The sequence below is a fragment of the Catharus ustulatus genome, chromosome 2 (assembly GCF_009819885.2).
Source record: "Catharus ustulatus isolate bCatUst1 chromosome 2, bCatUst1.pri.v2, whole genome shotgun sequence".
NCBI lineage: Eukaryota > Metazoa > Chordata > Aves > Passeriformes > Turdidae > Catharus > Catharus ustulatus.
This window is the reverse complement of record NC_046222.1, coordinates 52,998,236-53,016,587: the sequence shown is the minus strand read 5'-3', so window position 1 is coordinate 53,016,587 and position 18,352 is coordinate 52,998,236. Positions and strand designations below refer to the sequence as shown.

Sequence of the window (18,352 nt, the reverse complement as noted above, 5' to 3'; positions counted from 1 at the left end):
AGCTTCCATACATCTCAAAGACAGCCGCTATACAAGCACTATTTTCATTTTTCTACACACAAAGTAGCGGAAAACAGAAGAAAAAGTACCCTGTCCTGCAACCACTCTGACATAAAAACCTCACCCTGAGTAAGTCTAATAAATTATATTAACTAAATTAAACCTCAAGATTTCAAATGCAAGCTTCAGGCAAAAGATAGTCTTCAGTATCATGGAGCTTCAGGATTTCTGAAACAAAATGTTTCCTGACAGTTTGCAAGATACTATCATGAAAATGCAGCATGTCTTCCTTGGAGCCATCTGCATAAGCTAAGAAGAAAAGATACTTGAGACTACCTGTCTTTTCTGACCATACTAATATGAATATTTGCCATACAAGCATCTAAAAAGATGCTGAACCCTACAACTTCTCGCTACAGAGACATGCAACCTCTTGTAAACACTACAAGCAATAAAAACCTCAAACAAATATTATGATCTCTTTTTAAAAACATTTATTCCACTTCATTCAGTCAAGTAATCTGAAAGATCAAAATTTCTGTAATGCTTCACACCTTACACTGTGAGAACTGGGGACCAAATAGAAAAATACAGATTTATAAATGTTGTTTCTTTAGACTAGTTTACTTCCCTAATAATTTTAAAATGCACCAGGATTTGAAGTAGGTTGTTGCTCAAATAAACTATATTGTTATTGTTCTTTTATTTTAAATAGGCTTCCCTGATTTAATTAAGTTTATCAGAAAATTGCTTTGTGAAATGAAAATAAAAGAAGTACAGTAAGAAAGTTAAAATCTAAGGTTGCAACTCTCATTAATAAATTTTGCTTCTGAAAAAAGAAGTCTGAGTAATAAATATATTCTTGGTTACAAACGCTTCTGAAAATAACTGGCATTCATTACACTTACTCTTTCATTAATGGCAATATTGTCCATGCACCTTCATGCCTGTCGATCTGATGAATAAGTAGAACTTTAGGCAATTCCTTTAAGACAAATAAAAATATTCCCATTAAACTTGAATTAAATGTACTTTCTTCCTAAACATCAATTACTCTTTAAAAATTTTTTCTGGAATGACTTAGTTTTCACTGGTTTTGACTGGCAAGCAGACCTGAAGAATAGATGACTTAGGATGGTATGAAACAAGGTGATCTGCAAGTTAGGGATAGTGCTTCTTCCAACTCATAATTTCTTAATTGTCTTTCAGTTATAAGTTAACAGACTTCAAGTTAAATGCTTTGCATAAGAACCCATGTAATCAATACATCATAGTAACCTCCTTGCCACACCATAAAATCCCATATTGTAAAGAAATATTTATAAGTAATGTAGTATATTCTACAAAGGTTTCCTTTGGACGAGCATGTTACACACAGCTTAAGTGAGAGTTCTAACACTCCTCACTTTGAGCTGAGCTTTGACCTGTCACACTGACATCATGACAAATACCCATGGATTTACACAAAAATCAAAATGAGGAGTTAGCATTTTTCTCTTTCTGAAAGATGAAAGAAGCTTTCCTACAAAGGAAAGTTCTTTTGCTCTTTGTTACTTGAAACCCCTTTGATGTGGTAGATCCCAATGTCTAGCAGATAAGCCATCATTCTGGGGTAATTTCCAAGAAAAGACCATTTAAACACGGCCTTCTGATAAACCAAACTGCTTGATTTGTAATACATGCCAAAAGCTGGATACAGATACCATGCCTTAATACACAGGGACCACTGACAGGGGGTCACTGCCCACAGGAGGGACTCACCACAGCATTCAGGGCAACAGCACTTTGGGCTGGCACAAAACTTCAGGTGAGATGCTTAGGAGAGAGACAAAGGTCAGCAAAAGGAGAATTATGGTGGGTTGAGGAGTGGTTAAAGCACAGCTGGAAATTAAGCACCATGTAGCTGCTCATTCAACCCTCCTCTTTCTCTCTTTCCTCTATCCTAGCTGGAACCAGGACAAGGAGGAAAAATCATTGGTAAGTGTAGGAGAAAAAAGAAGTTGGTCACTTGTAACAAATTGCTGGCCAGGACACTTGTCTGGCCATGCCCTGCTCTGATCACTGCAGCCTGTCCTGTCTCCTCCTTAAATTCCATTTCTGACTCCTGGGCAGGATGCTTTGTGTGTCTGTCTTTGGAGGTCTGTGTTCCCAAAACCAGACAGAGGACCATGAGTTGTAGAGGTGCACCTGTCTCTCCAGGCCCTAATCCTTGTCCACTTACAGCCAAACATTCCTGCTTGATGAATGCTTTTTATGAACTATGCCATTAACACAAAATTCACACCTAAACACAAAAATAATTTATTTTCTAAGAAAAGTTATAAGATAAAGTTTACACTATTTGCTGACTCTGTCAAGTTTACTTTAAATAATTTTAAAGGGCAATTAAGCAGAGCACCTAGAAATACATAAACTCTCCAAATTTCATATGCTAAGGAAATATCTCTACCACTCTAAGGAATAACTGTGTCTCTCAGGAGTGCATTAATCTTATACAAAAATAAGGATTTATGCTATTAGAGGACCGAAACTGAAAAGAAACAATGCCAATACTCTAGTTTGGAATGGGATATTCACCTGCATCTCAAAAATCACCATTTCTGATTTATGGTTCAGGTTCAAGCCAACCTAACAAAAATGCTTCTGCTTGTTTTCAATTTACTGAAAAGCCAAAAGTTCGGAGTTTTTTTGTGGAAGTGGCAAATCTCAGTCATAGTATTCTCAACATCTTGCATTTCATCAAAATGTGAAAATGGTAAAAAGTAAAGTAAATTTGGTATAATTTTATCTTTATTGATTTTGTTTACTCAGATTCATTGATTTATTTTTAGTTTTGGTGTAAGTTTATGGTAAAATCATAATATTATGCTTACTTATGGGACTGCAGATGAGAAGATAAAAGGGCAGACCTCTGTCTTTACAAGAACATTTATTTTTACACACATACAAAACCTGCAGCTATGATAGTATTTGTAGGCAGCCATGTATTTCATGTACAATAGGATCCAGACAAAGAAAAAAGTAGTTAATAATAATATACTCAGTGTCTCTGTTGCACTGAAAGCTGAAACTGGATTAATTTTAGATAAAAACAGAATTTACCCATGCAAAAGGTATGAAGTAAAATACATAATCTAAGTAGGTAAGTACCATACACTCAGTTATCTCTTTAACAAAAAACCCAACCATTTCCTTTGTGCAGAGTGAAGATGATAAAGGAAAAGCTCTCTCTCTTGAGCTTATCCAATGCTTTTACAAGGATATCTTTTCTCTTTGACAACCTCATAAACCTGGTCTCTTTCTCTACCCAACTTTCTCTAAAACATGAAAATACATGTCCTGCACGATCCTGTCCTTCCACTCACCTCTAACCATGCATCAATTCTAATTTAATAAAGGAGAAGCTTAAAACACACTGTATAGATCTAAAACACCTCCTTCAAAAATACTGGGGATTTCTGTTGCTTTTCCTTTCTCGTTTTTACTCTGAACCTAGTGGAACTGGGCTGACCTATTTGATTTATTTAATCTATCCTCAGTACAAGGACAGAACAAAAAAGCAAAATGTACCTGGTGTCAGCTTTGAGGAGTGGAAGGGCACGTGCAGCCAAGGTAATGAAATGTAACTTGCACAGTGGGTCTGCCTGTCTCATAAAACTCTCCTACAAATGCATCCATGGCCTCCACTGCATTCATTGGTTATTCTAGCTTGAAATTTTTGTTTCCACAGTTACAAAGCACATGTGTTTTCACACATACCAACATTTTACATATGACTCAAGTGTCTTATAAACTAAATAAAATAATTCAATTACTTTTTGAAGACTGAGAAACTCCCCTCTCCACTTACACAACTGAGATGACTTTAAAGGCCAAAACCAAGAAATGGAATTGCTTGTAGTCTGAAACACAGTATGAGACATTTTTATTCTAAGTATCACCTACTTTATCAGCACAAAGAGATCAGCAATACCTGCCACAGATTACAATTTCAAACTTCACAAAAACAAAAATCTAATTGTGAATAAAGGAGTTAGATCCATGTTTTCAAGCCAATTCTAAGAAGACACAGACTCACACAGCCTCATTTGTACCTTAAAATCATCTAGTATTTTTTATGCAAGTTGAAGATGCTAATGACACAAGCAATTTCACACCAAATCACAGAGAGAACTCTGGTTCTTGAATCTCAATATTGAAAGTTTTCTTCATTAACATGAAAAACCTTGGAGGACTAGTATATCCAACAAAGAAAAGGTAATTCAGAATAAAAGAGTTAAGAATTAAGTAAGGGAATTGTTTACCTGAAACAAGTATCTGTATTCTTTCTGCACTACATGCAATTTCCAATTAATCTACCAAACCCTGTATGAGAAATGTGTAATTTATAGAGAACAAAACTGTATAGGGTAAAACCAAAAGAAAATGCTAAGGTTTCATAGATTATGAGGCCAAAATGGGCTCCTATATGCATGCAGGATGGCAAAGATCGACCCCAGCTAAAATGGGATTTCCAGGCTAGGTCACATTCTCTATGATTCTCTATGATCCAGAACTGTGTTTGCTTTCTTCTTCTGCAAAAGAGTTCACTGACTTTCATCTAAGCATAACCAAACCTTGCCCTGAGTGTATTCTCTTGTGAGATCACACTTTATTAGAACACAATTCAAACTAGATCTTGCTCAGCACTAATAATTACATGTCATGTGTGACATGATTTTGCAAGTATGACACAGAAACAGATACAGAACTGTGGTGAAATGCAAAACCCGACAGTAATGTGTTCATTATGTTACTGAGTCACCTGAGCAGAGCAAAAAGCCATCTTGTAATACACTAGAGAAAAATGAAGTAGTGTATAGAATTTGCTCCTAATGAGTCCACTTTGCTGGTATCTAGGTGTCTTGCATCAATCATCTCTGTGCTTTGTGAGCTTATTAAACTGCCCGGTAAAGCCCAGAGCTGAGGGGGCAGGAGTGGGGATCTAAAACCCCAAGCACTGCCACTGAGCTGCACAGCTACAGTTAGAAATGTCATCCCATCTCTACATACCCTACAAGGATGTAACAACATTTTCACTACTCTCTCATCTTCTTTTCAGTAATCAATCCTAAGACATGTTCAGAGCTAGCCTACCTTCTCAGCCTTCCCTTGGGAGGTTAAATAAGCCAAGCTCTTACTCAAGTCTGTTATGACTACTTTGACACAGAAGAGCTGTGGAATATATACTGAAGTCTCCCTACAGCTTTATTTTCAAAAATATGCCAATTCTGTAGAAATCCTGAAGGATTTGTAAAAGAAAGTAATCCCAGTAGCAATAGTTAAAGCATGTAACAGCAAATCTCCTACCTCTAAGCCCAGTGGGTCAGACAATTTACTGGGAATTGCCAGCTTCAAACATTGTATCAAACATTACATCTTCTCTATATTCTAACATTTTTCTTAAATATTGAAAATTACAATACACATTTCAAACATTTTTCATGTTTTAAAGACATAAGTATCAATTTTATCCAAGAATCCAGGACAAAATATTATTTCTATAATCCCATTCAAATAAAACTCATGAATGATTTAAAGCACTATTTTGCAATATCACTGTAAAGGAACTTTGCTTCTGTTTAACACATCAGTTATTTAGAGTTTTCTTCAAAGTTGTCCAGTCCTTCTATTTCCTTGCTCTATTTCTCCCTTTAGACTTCTTTCATAGAATTGTAGAACAGCTTTGAATTGGAAGGAACCTTTAAAGCTCTAGTCCAAGCCCCTCCAATGAGCAGGGACACCTTCAGCTACATCAGGTTGCTCAGAGCCGTGATCAAAATGATCTTAAATGTTTCCAGGGATGGGATATCAATCACCTCTCTGGCAAACTGTCAGTGTTTCACCAACATCACTGTGAAAAATTTCTTCCTTCTTTTGAGTCTGAATCTACTCTCCTTTAGTTTAAAAACTTTACCCTTTCCTTATCATTACAGGCCCTCTAAAAAGCCTGTTCCCATCTTTCTTTATAAGCCCCTGTTAAGTACTGAAAGGCCACAACAAGGTGCAAAAAACCCCCACAACAACAAAACCCACGTTTCTAATAAGGCATGGTTTCCAATAATATTTTGCTCCTCAGGAAGCCCAAAGTAATAAAATATAATATACTATTTTCATTAGAGAGAATTCCTACTTCTGTTCTAGTCTCAGATGCCCAGTTATCATTTTAAAAAAACCCTGAGTTTTCATAATGTGTTTTGTATCATTTCAGAGAATTCAGTGAAAGGTCACAGCACTACCCTGCTTTTACAAATCAAGAGCAAGTACTGCAGAAAAATTAACAAATGAGACTTTATTTTGTAGCAAGACAAATTAAAAAAAAATGTGGAGAAAAATCTGGAAAAGTTTTGAGTGCTTATTATATATGCTACCATAGATGAGTATATTAAGACAGCAGCCTAGGATGACAACAACACATTGCAGTAAAGTGCTCTTTGTTTGCTCTTCAATTCAGTGAATAAAAAGCAGCAAGGAATACTTTCTCCACAGCTCCCAGTTGCATTCTAAAAAAATGCAATCATACAAAAGACAGACGTGTGGTATACAGCACATAGCTGTTATTACAAAAGCCAATATTAAAGATGAACCACTATAATTATACTGCCAACTGGTCTGAGTAAGATGTTTGTTTACAATGTGTTTAAGATAGGATTTTAATATTGTAGTTGATAATATTAGTCTGTAAAGCGAGTTTTTACTTAAAAGTAAAATCTTTGTCAAACCCAACTAGTGCATAAAAATACTTCAGGTTGGATATAGGGACAGATTTCTTCACTGAAAGAGCAAGTAAGCATTGGAACAAACTTCCCAGGGCAGTGGTGGAGTCACCAGCATTCTAAAAACTGGGCAGATGTGGCATTTCCTGATATGGTTTAGTGGGTGTGGTGGTATTCAGTCAAAGACTTCATGATTTGAGATCTTTTTCAACCGTAATGATTCTATGATTCAAGCAATGAAATTAAGCAATTTATGGGGTTCAGATGCTTCTTTTAATATCAGCAAGATCAGCAGTATAAGTAGATTTTTATTTTCAGGGAAAACCTGAAGCATCTTTCACTGACAGCAAGATTGAGACAGTTGTGTCCCAAGCTAAACCAGTGCGATACATGGGGGAGCAGGTGCCTTCCTCACAATAGGCTCTGGCCAAGTAAATCTCACGCACCTTTTTTAACTAGGGAAGGCAGAACAGAATGAAGCTTCCACAAGGCAATAAATTTGGTAAATGTACTTCAAGTACTAGTAGAGATGCTCAGGAGAATTTACAAGAACAAAACAACTGTCACCAGGTAATGATTTTAATCTGATGATTTAGTAATTCTAGTCTCATGTATACTTGAGCACTCTATTCAAAGATGACTGAGCAATTTTAATATAGCCAACAGCAGTGGAGGAGGAAGCTTTATAGCAATCTCATTCTTCACCAAGAAAAGAAATACCTTATTGAAGCAGGTTTTTTCAAATCCTATTAAGTATGCAGAGATTGCTGCTGAAGAGGCTGAGAGAGACACTTAGCCTAAAGCACTTTAAACTTCTGAATTTTTTGTATATATTTTGCCCTGACATGACAAGGCATCTCTGTGAGACGACAGGTCCTATTTTCTGCATTTAAAAAGTGAAGGACGTTACCACAACTTTGATTGGTAAAAGCAGCAATATAAAAACGGTACATGACGTGAAAGGCAGGGCTGAGGGCAGCCCATTCATCACTACTAAAACATTTAAAAGATCTCATTAGTGCAGAATTATCCGACTTCTACAAATTCCTTCAAATCTGCTGAGCATCCATTAGAGGAAAACGATCCTGTTCACCTTCCAGCACTCAGTGTAGGTAACTTTCACAGTTTCAACAGTTAATGAGCTAGACATCAATTCTGCTGATAATAAAGCCTAGCAATTGTCAAAAGGATGCCAGAACCTTTGCAGAATGAGAAGCAAGGGCATATTAGAAAGTCAAAGATCGAACAATTAAAACAAAAAGGTAGAACAGCTGGAGGAAAGCAAAGATTAAACAAAAGTCCCTCAAATGTGTAAAGCCCTGCAAGCTGACCTTGAAGAGATTTAAGGCAACTCTGAAATACATTTTCAAAACTAAGCAGTAGCTTTTGTACCCTTTTCCTGGAACATTTTCAGAAGGTTTTATTTTGAATGCACCTCACCTTTCCACAGAACAGAGTTTAGAAGCATGTCACAACTTGAGCACCCAAATACTGAAGCCCCAGAATGAGCAGTTGGACTTTAAAATGGAAATCTTAAAAGGAATGGTGCATTATGAAGAAAAACAAAGAAAAATGGCCAAGAGCATACTGACACTAGGCAATGTATGCAAGCAGAATAAATAACACAATATAAAACACAGCTGCTAACATGGATAAAATAGTTGAAAAAGGAATTTCATATACTGACCGCTTAAATGCACACTCTTATTAGGTTTTTATACTGCAAGTTTTTCTCACATAATATAAGTGTAATTTTATGGACAGATTTGGAAAACAAATGTAAATATTAAAGTAGTGGATGATGTTGTAAACAGAAAAAAGAATGAAACCTTGTAGAAAAAAAAACCACATTGCTAGAAGGGAAGCAAAGGGCACACTATTACTTTACACAAAAAATCAAAGGGAATTGATCTGGTAATCCTGAGAAATCAAAAAGTTGAAAGCTTTTGAAGTTAAAACATATCTGTCTTAATTTAAAAAAATAGGGTTCATCTGATATGGTGGAAAACCTTGCCATAAAGACAAATTATTGTAGATATGGAGATGGAGGGGCAGGCCCAACAATTCACTTAAATATAATCTGTTTGAACTTGTTAAAACTGCAGGATCAAAAAATGAATTGCCTGATCAGTCTCAGCTGGAAAGTAGCTTCCGAGAAATGGGAAGCCATTAAAGGAGGGAGAGAAGTAAACAGGGTTTTCATACTAGAATAACGAATATGAGCAAGTAACTCAAAATGGAAACAATAGGTATATTATGGATTGCACTGAATTTATGGCATTAATTTTGAAAAGTCTCATGAAAATTATGTCTATTTCATCTAAATATGCAAATCAGTTTAAAAACAACTCACTTGCCTTGAAAAAGAAGCTATTCCACTAAATCTTATAATTGCAACATTATTAACTTGCATTTGAGCTTTTCAGTAAGTTCAGATCTACTTCATTGGGAAATTTTAACTGTACAGTTTGTTGTAGGGCAATAAAAGGAAAGTATGCCTATTGATTTTTAGAATACATCTCTCATGGAATGAAATAAGGAGAACATAGTCCAAGAAAAAAATCTTCAGAGTTGTTTCTATCATAGCCTGATAGTATTGAAAAAATGAAAACTTCAGGTGAGATATGGATGTCAGAATACAGTGAATTCTGAGTTTGTTGGGTTCTGAATACAGGAAATAGTATTAAACACTAACAGAGGACTACTTTGGAAAACAGAACTTCAGGTAGCTTCATTCCAGCATCTGAAAGCAAACGTGAAAACAGAGCTGGAAGAACTTCAGGAGACATTAACTCACGCAGAATGTCTCACTGGAAAATTACAGAAATTTCACAATTATAAGCCGCACTATTATTTATTTGACTAAAATTTTGGTCCGAACCCAAAGTGCAGCTTATAATCAGGTGCGGCTTATATATGGACAAAAAAATGAAAAGTTGCTGTTTTAGTTTGGAGGACAGGTGTCTGCTGAGAAAGGCAGGAACTTCTCTTTGAAATGGAGAATGTAAACCCCCTCCCTCCAAATTATTATAATTTTGAAATCAAGGGGCTTTCAGGCAAAGATATGGGAATTAGGAATAACGGTTCTTTTCTAGGGAAATTAAAATAGAAATACAGTACTACAAAGAAACAAACTCCAAACCCTGACAAAGTCAGAGTACAACCTGGCACCCCGTCAGCCAGGGTGTTGGCAGCAGTCCCATTAAATGGTGGCTGCATCCTCCTGCAGTGACAGATGTGATTCAGTTGAAGCAGCACTCCTGCAGAAGGTGCAGTTTCCCTCCGGAGGTCCAGTGGTGATGTGGAGAAATCCGGTTTTCCTCTGGAGTCCAGCGGAGAAAGGGGCTCCCTTAGTGTCCCAAAACCTCTGTTTTATCTTGGTAAGAAATGCTGGGCTCTTCCCCCTGGCTGGTGCAACTTCCAATGGGATGCAGTAATTTTATCAGTCCCACAGTGGGACTCAATGGGCCATTAGCAGAAAATGACTCGCTGGAGGAAGGATGGGTTGTGAAAAGATAAAGAACAATGCCCTGCCTGGTTTCAGTGGATGGCCCATTAACAGAATATCTCCCACGGAGACAAGGATCACTGCCCCCACCCTCAACAGATGGTGATAGAATAGATACCTTTTATCACACTCTGTATTGTAACCCAAGAAAGTTTCCGACACCCGGATGTGCGGTTTATAATCAGGTGCGGCTTAGATATGGACAAATAACGAAAAGTTGCCGACACCTGGAAGTGTGGCTCATAATCAGGTGCGGCTTATAATCATGAAATTACTATAGGTAAAAAACAAAAGAAGAAAATTGCCTAGAAATTCCCTGAAAGTAATCTTGCAGTGATGGCCAAAACATCAGCAGGAACAATTTGAAGGCAGATCATTTCAGTTAGGAATATGGTGATGGTTAGCATATATACACTAAAATTCAAGCAAACTGATTTTACTTTTTGCCCCTCTCCAATCCCTTAACAGAAAAATCTTCCATATTATTATAACAGTGCAATGCTGCCATCAGTACAGCCTAGTCAATTTAAACTGGTTTTTAAAGCACATATGCCATGCCCAGTTGTCAAAGGCACTTTGGCAACAGATATTGTAGCCATGAGCCTAATGCCACAATAAAATAACTCTGACATGGACAGTTAGAGGCTTTTCAACATCAGAGATCAGCAGCTAAGACACTGTGTTACAGTTCATTTGTGTTGAAAGCAGTAAAACAGAATCTGGTGTAGCCATGGTCTTCCAAAGTAAAAATGACACTGAACTTCTGAGGCACAGACCACTGGTACATGCCGGCTGGGTTTCTGATCGAAACAGGATTTTGCAAAATTGTTTTAAATTAACAGGAACAAAACTACAGGATGGTCCTAATATTTGCTACTTGTTTTCACATTAGTCAAACTGGAAGACTGAAGAAAAAATGGTATTATGAAAGTTTAATTTTGGTATTAACTGAAGTAAGCATTTACTCATGAAACATAATATACATCCATTTCCTGTGTATAGTTCCACACTCTTGACTGTACTTATTTAATTCAGACTGGTGTTAATAATCACTACAGTAACAGTCCTCAAACTCACAAATAAGCAATATTCCCCTTAATATGCAGATATATTTTAAATGTGAAACTTCATTTCTGTGTAATGTCACGATATTTGCTAAAAACAAAGTAAGCCCAGTAGTAAAAATACTGCAAATCAGAGTTACACCTCTATAAAACAGAACTAATACTTCACATCATCTATTACCCACATGGAAGTATGTGATACCCATTTTCATTTTCCAAGACTACATGGTATCTGTATTTAAATATTCTTACTTTATTGGTTTGTTGTTTTGTTTCGGTGTTTTGATTTTTTATTGTAGTGTTTTGTTTTATCATTTTAACTCCATAATGAACAATACTAACTTGCTATAGTTCTTCTGGTTAATAAACGTAGGACCCCATTTGATCTCTAGACTTTTCAGGAAAAATTACAATGTGAGAACCCTCGAGGTCCCAAAGCAAAAAAAATTCCTACTCTACTAGACCAGTTTTCATACAAAAATATACAGACTTTTGTCTTCTAAACAGTGTCACAACCAAAGGCGATTTAAAAGCACTGACTGCATCCAAACTGATTTTTCAAAAACTTTATTTTACCTGTTTTCTCATTTTAGATGATGTAATAGCCAAAAAGGAATGCTGATTTTGGTTTTTTAAAGACACAAACGGCATAGTCCCAAACATTATCATTTTGCACTCGCGACACTTCCTTATTCTTAATAGGTGCTTCTTACGAAAGTCTAATTTACAGACATTAAATGTTCAGGAATCTCAGAAAAGTAAGAAGATTGTAGAAGCTGTAATGAATTTTTGCCACTGCTAAATTCTAACTGAAGAGTTTTGGCTAGTAGTCAATAAATTGCTACAGAAAACATTTTTTAAGCAAGAACAAAGTACTGACATCTACTGGTGACCAGAACCACAGATTGGTTTCACTTTACAAAAATGTTTTAAGTACACTATAAAAAAAAATAAATGGACAAATCACTTGTAAGGATTAATGTCAGTGATCTAATCCATTTTAAAGGGAGACATATATGCTAGTTTAATGATGTAACACAAATCTAGCAGATGGATTCTATTTCTCATTTTAATCTAGCAGAAATCAACTAATGAACCTTTACGGATTAAACATCTATTGCTTGGGCCTGTAACAACAGAGGAGTGAACCTGATGATTCTGTCTTTTGTTTTCATACAGCAGTTGTCTTTGAAGACTCAAGGATTTAACTTTTTTCTGCCTGAAACTAATAATTTCATATGTATTCTTTGCAGTGAAAAATGCCAGCTTAAATGTTGATATGCAGGATTGCACAGATGATATTCCTCATCTCCATTATCAGCACTACTGGGTAGTGTCTCACAGCGGCATTGTTAGCTGACCAAAACAATCAAGATGTAGCAAGAACCTGCTGATAATGCCCATTTATTTTTTTCCCTATATACTGATTGCTTTTCCCCTTTTCCAAAATTTCAAATATGAGATTATTGGTGGGATTTCTACCATTGCTTCTCTTAAGATGCCATGACTGCTGTTCAAGAGGTAACTGTTGATACTGGAAAAGCATCACCATTTCAGCATTTCCATAAAGGTATCTCCTTAATTGGGCAATAAAGGTTTTTAGAAGCCAGGTCTGTTTCAGGTACAGCTCTGATTACAAAAAGATTTCACCTCTCTCCCACAAAACATGCCTATATTCCAGCCTCACTGAAACAATCTGTATTTCTACTTACTGAACTTTTCATTACTCATATTCTGCAATATCAGTCACAGAATTCAACTAAAATCCTTGGGTTTAACAATTGGCACCATAATCCTCTCTGCATACATTGTATATGAACACTTGTCTTAATTCCAAAGAGGACTCTGAAAGAGCAGAACGCTGCAGAACAAAGGCTGTGCACATGACTGATTCCATTAAGGGATTAAAAATTGCATTTAGAATGGATTTAATTACAACACGTTTGATAAGCTTGGATAAATGAAGCCTAAAACATCCAGCAATCTGATTTAGGCACTACAAGACTACTGTACATAAGACAATTTAATCAGATTTATTTTTCCTTTACAACAAAGAACATGGAAATGAAAAATAGGTCAAATAACCTCACAGAAAGCTATTTCATATCAGGGCATGAAAGTCACTCTTAAATTTTTGTCTTAATTTTATAAAAGACAAAGAAAATAAAGCATTGTTTATGCATATAGAACTTTCAGTGGAAGTTTCTTAAAAAGCTCTTCTCTCTAAGCTTAAGCTTTACAAATCGATTTCCACATTAGAATATAAAGTACAACATGTAGCTCTCAGGTCAGTGCGACCCACCAGCAGGTCAAGGGCAGAGTGCTCAGTCTGCAGAGGGGTGGCAGAAGAACAAGGGATAGTTAGGGAAGGCACTGGATGACAGAAGGACAGGGGCAGGAGAGGTGTGAAGGACTGCTGCTGCAAGAAGGGGAGAATCGTGCCTTAGGAATTTAATGTCCACACACATTTCTGCTCTACTGCCACGATGTCACAATTGTGTAATGGAATCCTGACAAAATCTACATTAGAGCACATTCACTGGCTCTATTATTATATTATTATGATTATCACTATTAATATTCACCTAAAATTGTTCTAACTAATAATTAAATTGTCGTGTTTTTCACTTCATAAAGAATGCATCTTTTTTTTCCTTTTTTTTTTTTTTTGTAAACACACTACAGTCATATTGGAAAACTGCCTTCTTCCAAGTCTTATCACTTTTGCATCAAATGCCATCCAAACAATAACAGCTGTTACACAAGAAGGTTGATAGTTGAAATAAAGTGATAAACCACACCATACAATAATCAAATAACCACTGAAATATTTTTTATAAGCACACGAAAGCAATTAACAAAAGAAATAGAATGGATTTGAAAAAAAAGGCACAACAAACCCCAATATTTTAAGTAAAATGCGGTAACAACATATATAAAAAGATGCACTTAATATTCTCTCAACATACCTTTCCAAGATCTTCAGCCTGTTTCAAAATGTCTCTTTTTAGATCTTCTGCTCTCTTGGAATGGAAAGAATTACTTTGACTCTGGATGACAAATATAATTCCTTTTAATTCTGTAAACAGGAAAAAAAGATTTAAAGATAGAATAAATTATTTTCTGATTTGCTCCAAAGGTAGTGAGAACCCAGGTGTATGTAGGACTCGATTACACAATGAGCTATTCCTTTAATTATGCAAATATTTCACAAAATAGTAAAAGGGCATTATTTAACACAGACACATGAAAATCCAAACCAGACCTTTTCAAGACTCATTTTAAAAGAGCATGGCATGACTGGAAGATGTGCAGCACTTGACAGCAGCCACATTCATGAGGTTGCTTTTTCTCCAGTACACCAGCAGTCTTTGTCACCAGAGTTAAAAGGTGTCCATCACAGACCAGCATCTCCCCTCTCCAGGGGAGATGCATGAACAGGAAACAGAAAAGCTGATTCCCAAACAAAGAGTTTAAAACCCTACCCAAAACCAAGTATCAGGTGGAGAGACACACACACAAGGACACTGAGCTGATACTCTTATCTAATGTAACAGCATCAATATCTCACCTCTTCACAGTGTTTAAACACATGACCATTAACTACAGTAATTTCACAACCATAAGGCGCACTTGGACTATAAGGTACACTTTTTTTGCAGCGAGGAGCTGTGCAGAATGCAACAAAGTAACGAATTACTGGCAGGTGCTCAATTTGTAAACATTTTTCAAAGATCAGTGTAGTCTTTAAATACAGCCCCAGGCGCCCTCCCCGTGCAGCGGGCCCTGGCACTCCTGCCCACCCCTGGTGCCGGCTGGCACGGTTCATGGCTCCTGGCTCCCACTGCACGGTCGCGCTGCATCCTGGCTTCCCCCTGGCCGGTGGCAGCGGTGCTTCTCGCCACTTTCCCGGGCAGCGTTTCTCGCTGCTTCTCCCCACTTCCCCGCAGCTGTGTTGCTTGTCGTTGCTTCCCCGCGGCCGGCGGCGGTGCCACCGCTTCTCCCTGCTTCCCCGCAGCGGCGGTTGCGCCACTTCTCCGCGCTTCCCCGCAGCTCCGCCGCTTGTCGCCGCTTTGCCGTGGCCACAGGGGCCGGGCCGCCGCCACTTTGCTGCGGCCGCAGGGGCTGGGCCACCGCCGCTTTCCCCCAGCCGCCTGGGCTGCACCACTGCTGTTCTGATGCCGCCACCGGGCGGGCTCTGCTCGGGACTGTTGTGGTCTCGCACTTCTCGTTCCCCCCGCACCCGTTCCAGGGCCACCCGGCTTCTTGTTTCCCCCGCGCCTGAGCCGGCACCGCCCAGCTTCTCATCCTCCCCGCCCCCGCAACCGGGGTGGTGCCGCCCGGCTTCTTGTTCCGCCCACGCCCGGGCTGGGGGTGGCGGCAGCTGCCTCCCTCCCCACGTGGCTTCTGCCGGCCATGGCCACCCACTCCCGCCCCCTGTCACGACTCGGCGTTCCTGTGGCACCGCCCCCCCATTGCAGTTCACACTTCTGGTTTGGCAAATTTCGTAACTTTGTACATCATATAAGGCGCACTGGACTATAAGGCGCACTTCCAGGTTCGGGGGAAAAATTTAGTCAAAAGGGTGCGCCTTACAGTCGTGAAATTACTGTAAGTATCAATCAAAGAGGAGGAGTAACTCATGATACTGTGACTTCTGTCCCTTTGGCCACAAAAGGCTGAACTGAACAGATACTATGTAGAAAGTGTACCAGGAAACTCAGACTACAACAACTTACGACAGCACCACAAGGAAAGAAACTAATGCCCAGGAGATCTGTACAGAATGATGAGAATTGTGGAGAAGGAACAAAAAAAATGAAAAAAAAAAGCTCACTTGGCTAATAGAGTAAAATGAGTGATGGACTGTGGAACAAAGTGGAAGAAAACTGGAGGAAGAAAAGGAAGAAGTAATCACAAGGAAAAAAGAGTAAAACTGAGAGCATGAAGAAGGATCACAAGGAAAACACTGTGAACAGAAAGAGCATTAACCACAAATACCTACACTAAGGTTATGAGAAGATTGCTACATCCAACACCTGAGGATCCATTACACTGCTTTGTTCCTCTGAACAGTTATTTGTTAATGTAGACCTATGACAGCTCAAAACTGCAGTTGGATGTTTTTCTACTTTTGCTTCAATTTATTAGCTTATTCATCAAGACACTGTCAAATCATGTGAGGTTTCTGGTGATACGTTATGGAGATGGAATAAGTATTGGTTTAGGTATCAGTATTCATTTCACATTTTTCCCATACAGTGTAGGAATCAACAGTATTCATGCTCTGAACTAAACAAACTGCTTAAAAATCCCATGCATAATAAAAACTTATGAATAGCAACTAATTGCTACCTAGCAAGATCTTTGTTAGATTTCCTGTGCAAAAATTAAAACTGGTGTGAAAACTTAAACTATACTTCATTGATGCTAATGAGAGTCAAAGGGCTAAATCTGCATGCACAACACCAAAAACACCCACAGAGACAAAAAGCAAACACGACCTTGTTTTTATATAATTGCTGTTTTAGTACCAGTATATTTACAGATATGGAAGCATCTGAATTACACTTAGATTCACTTACGGCACATTTAACAAATCCTGTGATATTTCACAATAGCATACTTTCTAGGAGTGAGATAACATCTACTTTTATGATTAAATCAAATGGAAATAGTTTCCTTTGCTATAGGTAAAGTACAGTAATTTCACTATTAAGGGGTACTCTTTTGACTAAAATTTGGGTCCAAACCCGGAAGTGCACCCTATACTCCAGACCGCCTTATATATGGACAAAGTTCGGAAATTTGCTAACCCAGAAGTGCGAGCTGCGACCGAACCACAGCCAAAACAAACCCCAAACACTAACAAAGTGTCATGGGTTACAATACAGGATGTGATCAAAGTTTCTATTCTACAACTATCTGTTGTGACGAGGTGGGGGCAGTGATCCTTATCTCTGTGGGAGATACTCTGCTAATGGGCCATCTATAGAAACCAGTAGGGTGTTGTTCTTTATCTTTGCAACCCCTCACCCTTCCTCCAGGGAGTTATCTTCTGGTAATGGCCCATTGAGTACCACTGTGTGACTGATAAAATTACTGCATCCCATAGAGAGGTGCTCCAGTCAGGGGGGGAAAAGCGAAGAATTTCTTACCTAGAAAAAAACTGAAATACTAGGACACCGAGTAGCCCTTTCTCTACTGGCCTCTAGAAAAAAACAAGATTTCTGCACATCACTACTAGACCTCTGGAAGGAAACTGCAGCTTGTAGAGGACCACTGCTTCAACTGAATCACATCTGTCACTGCAAGAAGACTGCAGCCACTATTTAATCAAACTGCTACCAACACCATGACTGATGGGCTGTCAGGTTGTACTCTGACTTTGTCAGGGTTTGGAGTTAGTTTCTTTGTAGTACTGTATTTCAATTTTAATTTCCCTAGTAAGAGCGGTTATTCCTAATTCCCATATCTTTACCTGAGAGCCCCTTGATCTCAAAATTATAATAATTTGGAGGGACAGGGTTTACATTCTCCATTTCAAAGAGAGGCTCCTGCCTCTCTTAGGAGACACCTGTCCTCCAAACTAAAACACAAAGTCAGAGGGTGTTGGTAGCAGTGCCATTAAATGGTGGCTACAGTCCTCCTGCAGCGACAGATATGGTTCAGTGGAAGTAGTTGTCTGTATTTCACCTGGTCACAACAGATGGTGATAGAATAGATACTTTGATCACATCCTGTGTTGTAACCCAAAACACCACGGCTGGCATGATTGTTACTAATTCATTACTTTGTTGTGCACGGATCCTCACTGCCAAAAAAAAAAAAGCACGTCTTATAGTCCGGTGCGCCTTATGTATGGACAAAGTTCGGAAATTTACTGACTCCCAGAGGTGCTCCTGATAATCCGGTATGCCTTATAGTCGTGAAATTGCTGTAATTTCCTCCCCACTACCTGCTGCCAGACATGAGGCTGCTTTGGAGCACTGTAGACGCTGCTCTTGGAGCAGGGCAGCCCTGGG

General features: G+C 38.2%; 1 protein-coding gene across 1 annotated transcript in view; it reads right to left on the bottom strand.

Annotated features, from left to right (window-relative positions):
- Positions 1–18,352, bottom strand: part of LOC116992835 (beta-1,3-glucosyltransferase-like) — a 57,123-nt gene that overhangs the window by 18,576 nt on the left and 20,195 nt on the right. The window contains exons 4-5 of the mRNA XM_033052845.1: positions 14,297–14,406; positions 909–985 (exon numbers count right to left, since the gene is read on the bottom strand). Of these exons, the coding sequence (XP_032908736.1) occupies positions 909–985; positions 14,297–14,406 (187 nt within the window). The remainder of the gene's footprint in view (positions 1–908; positions 986–14,296; positions 14,407–18,352) is intronic.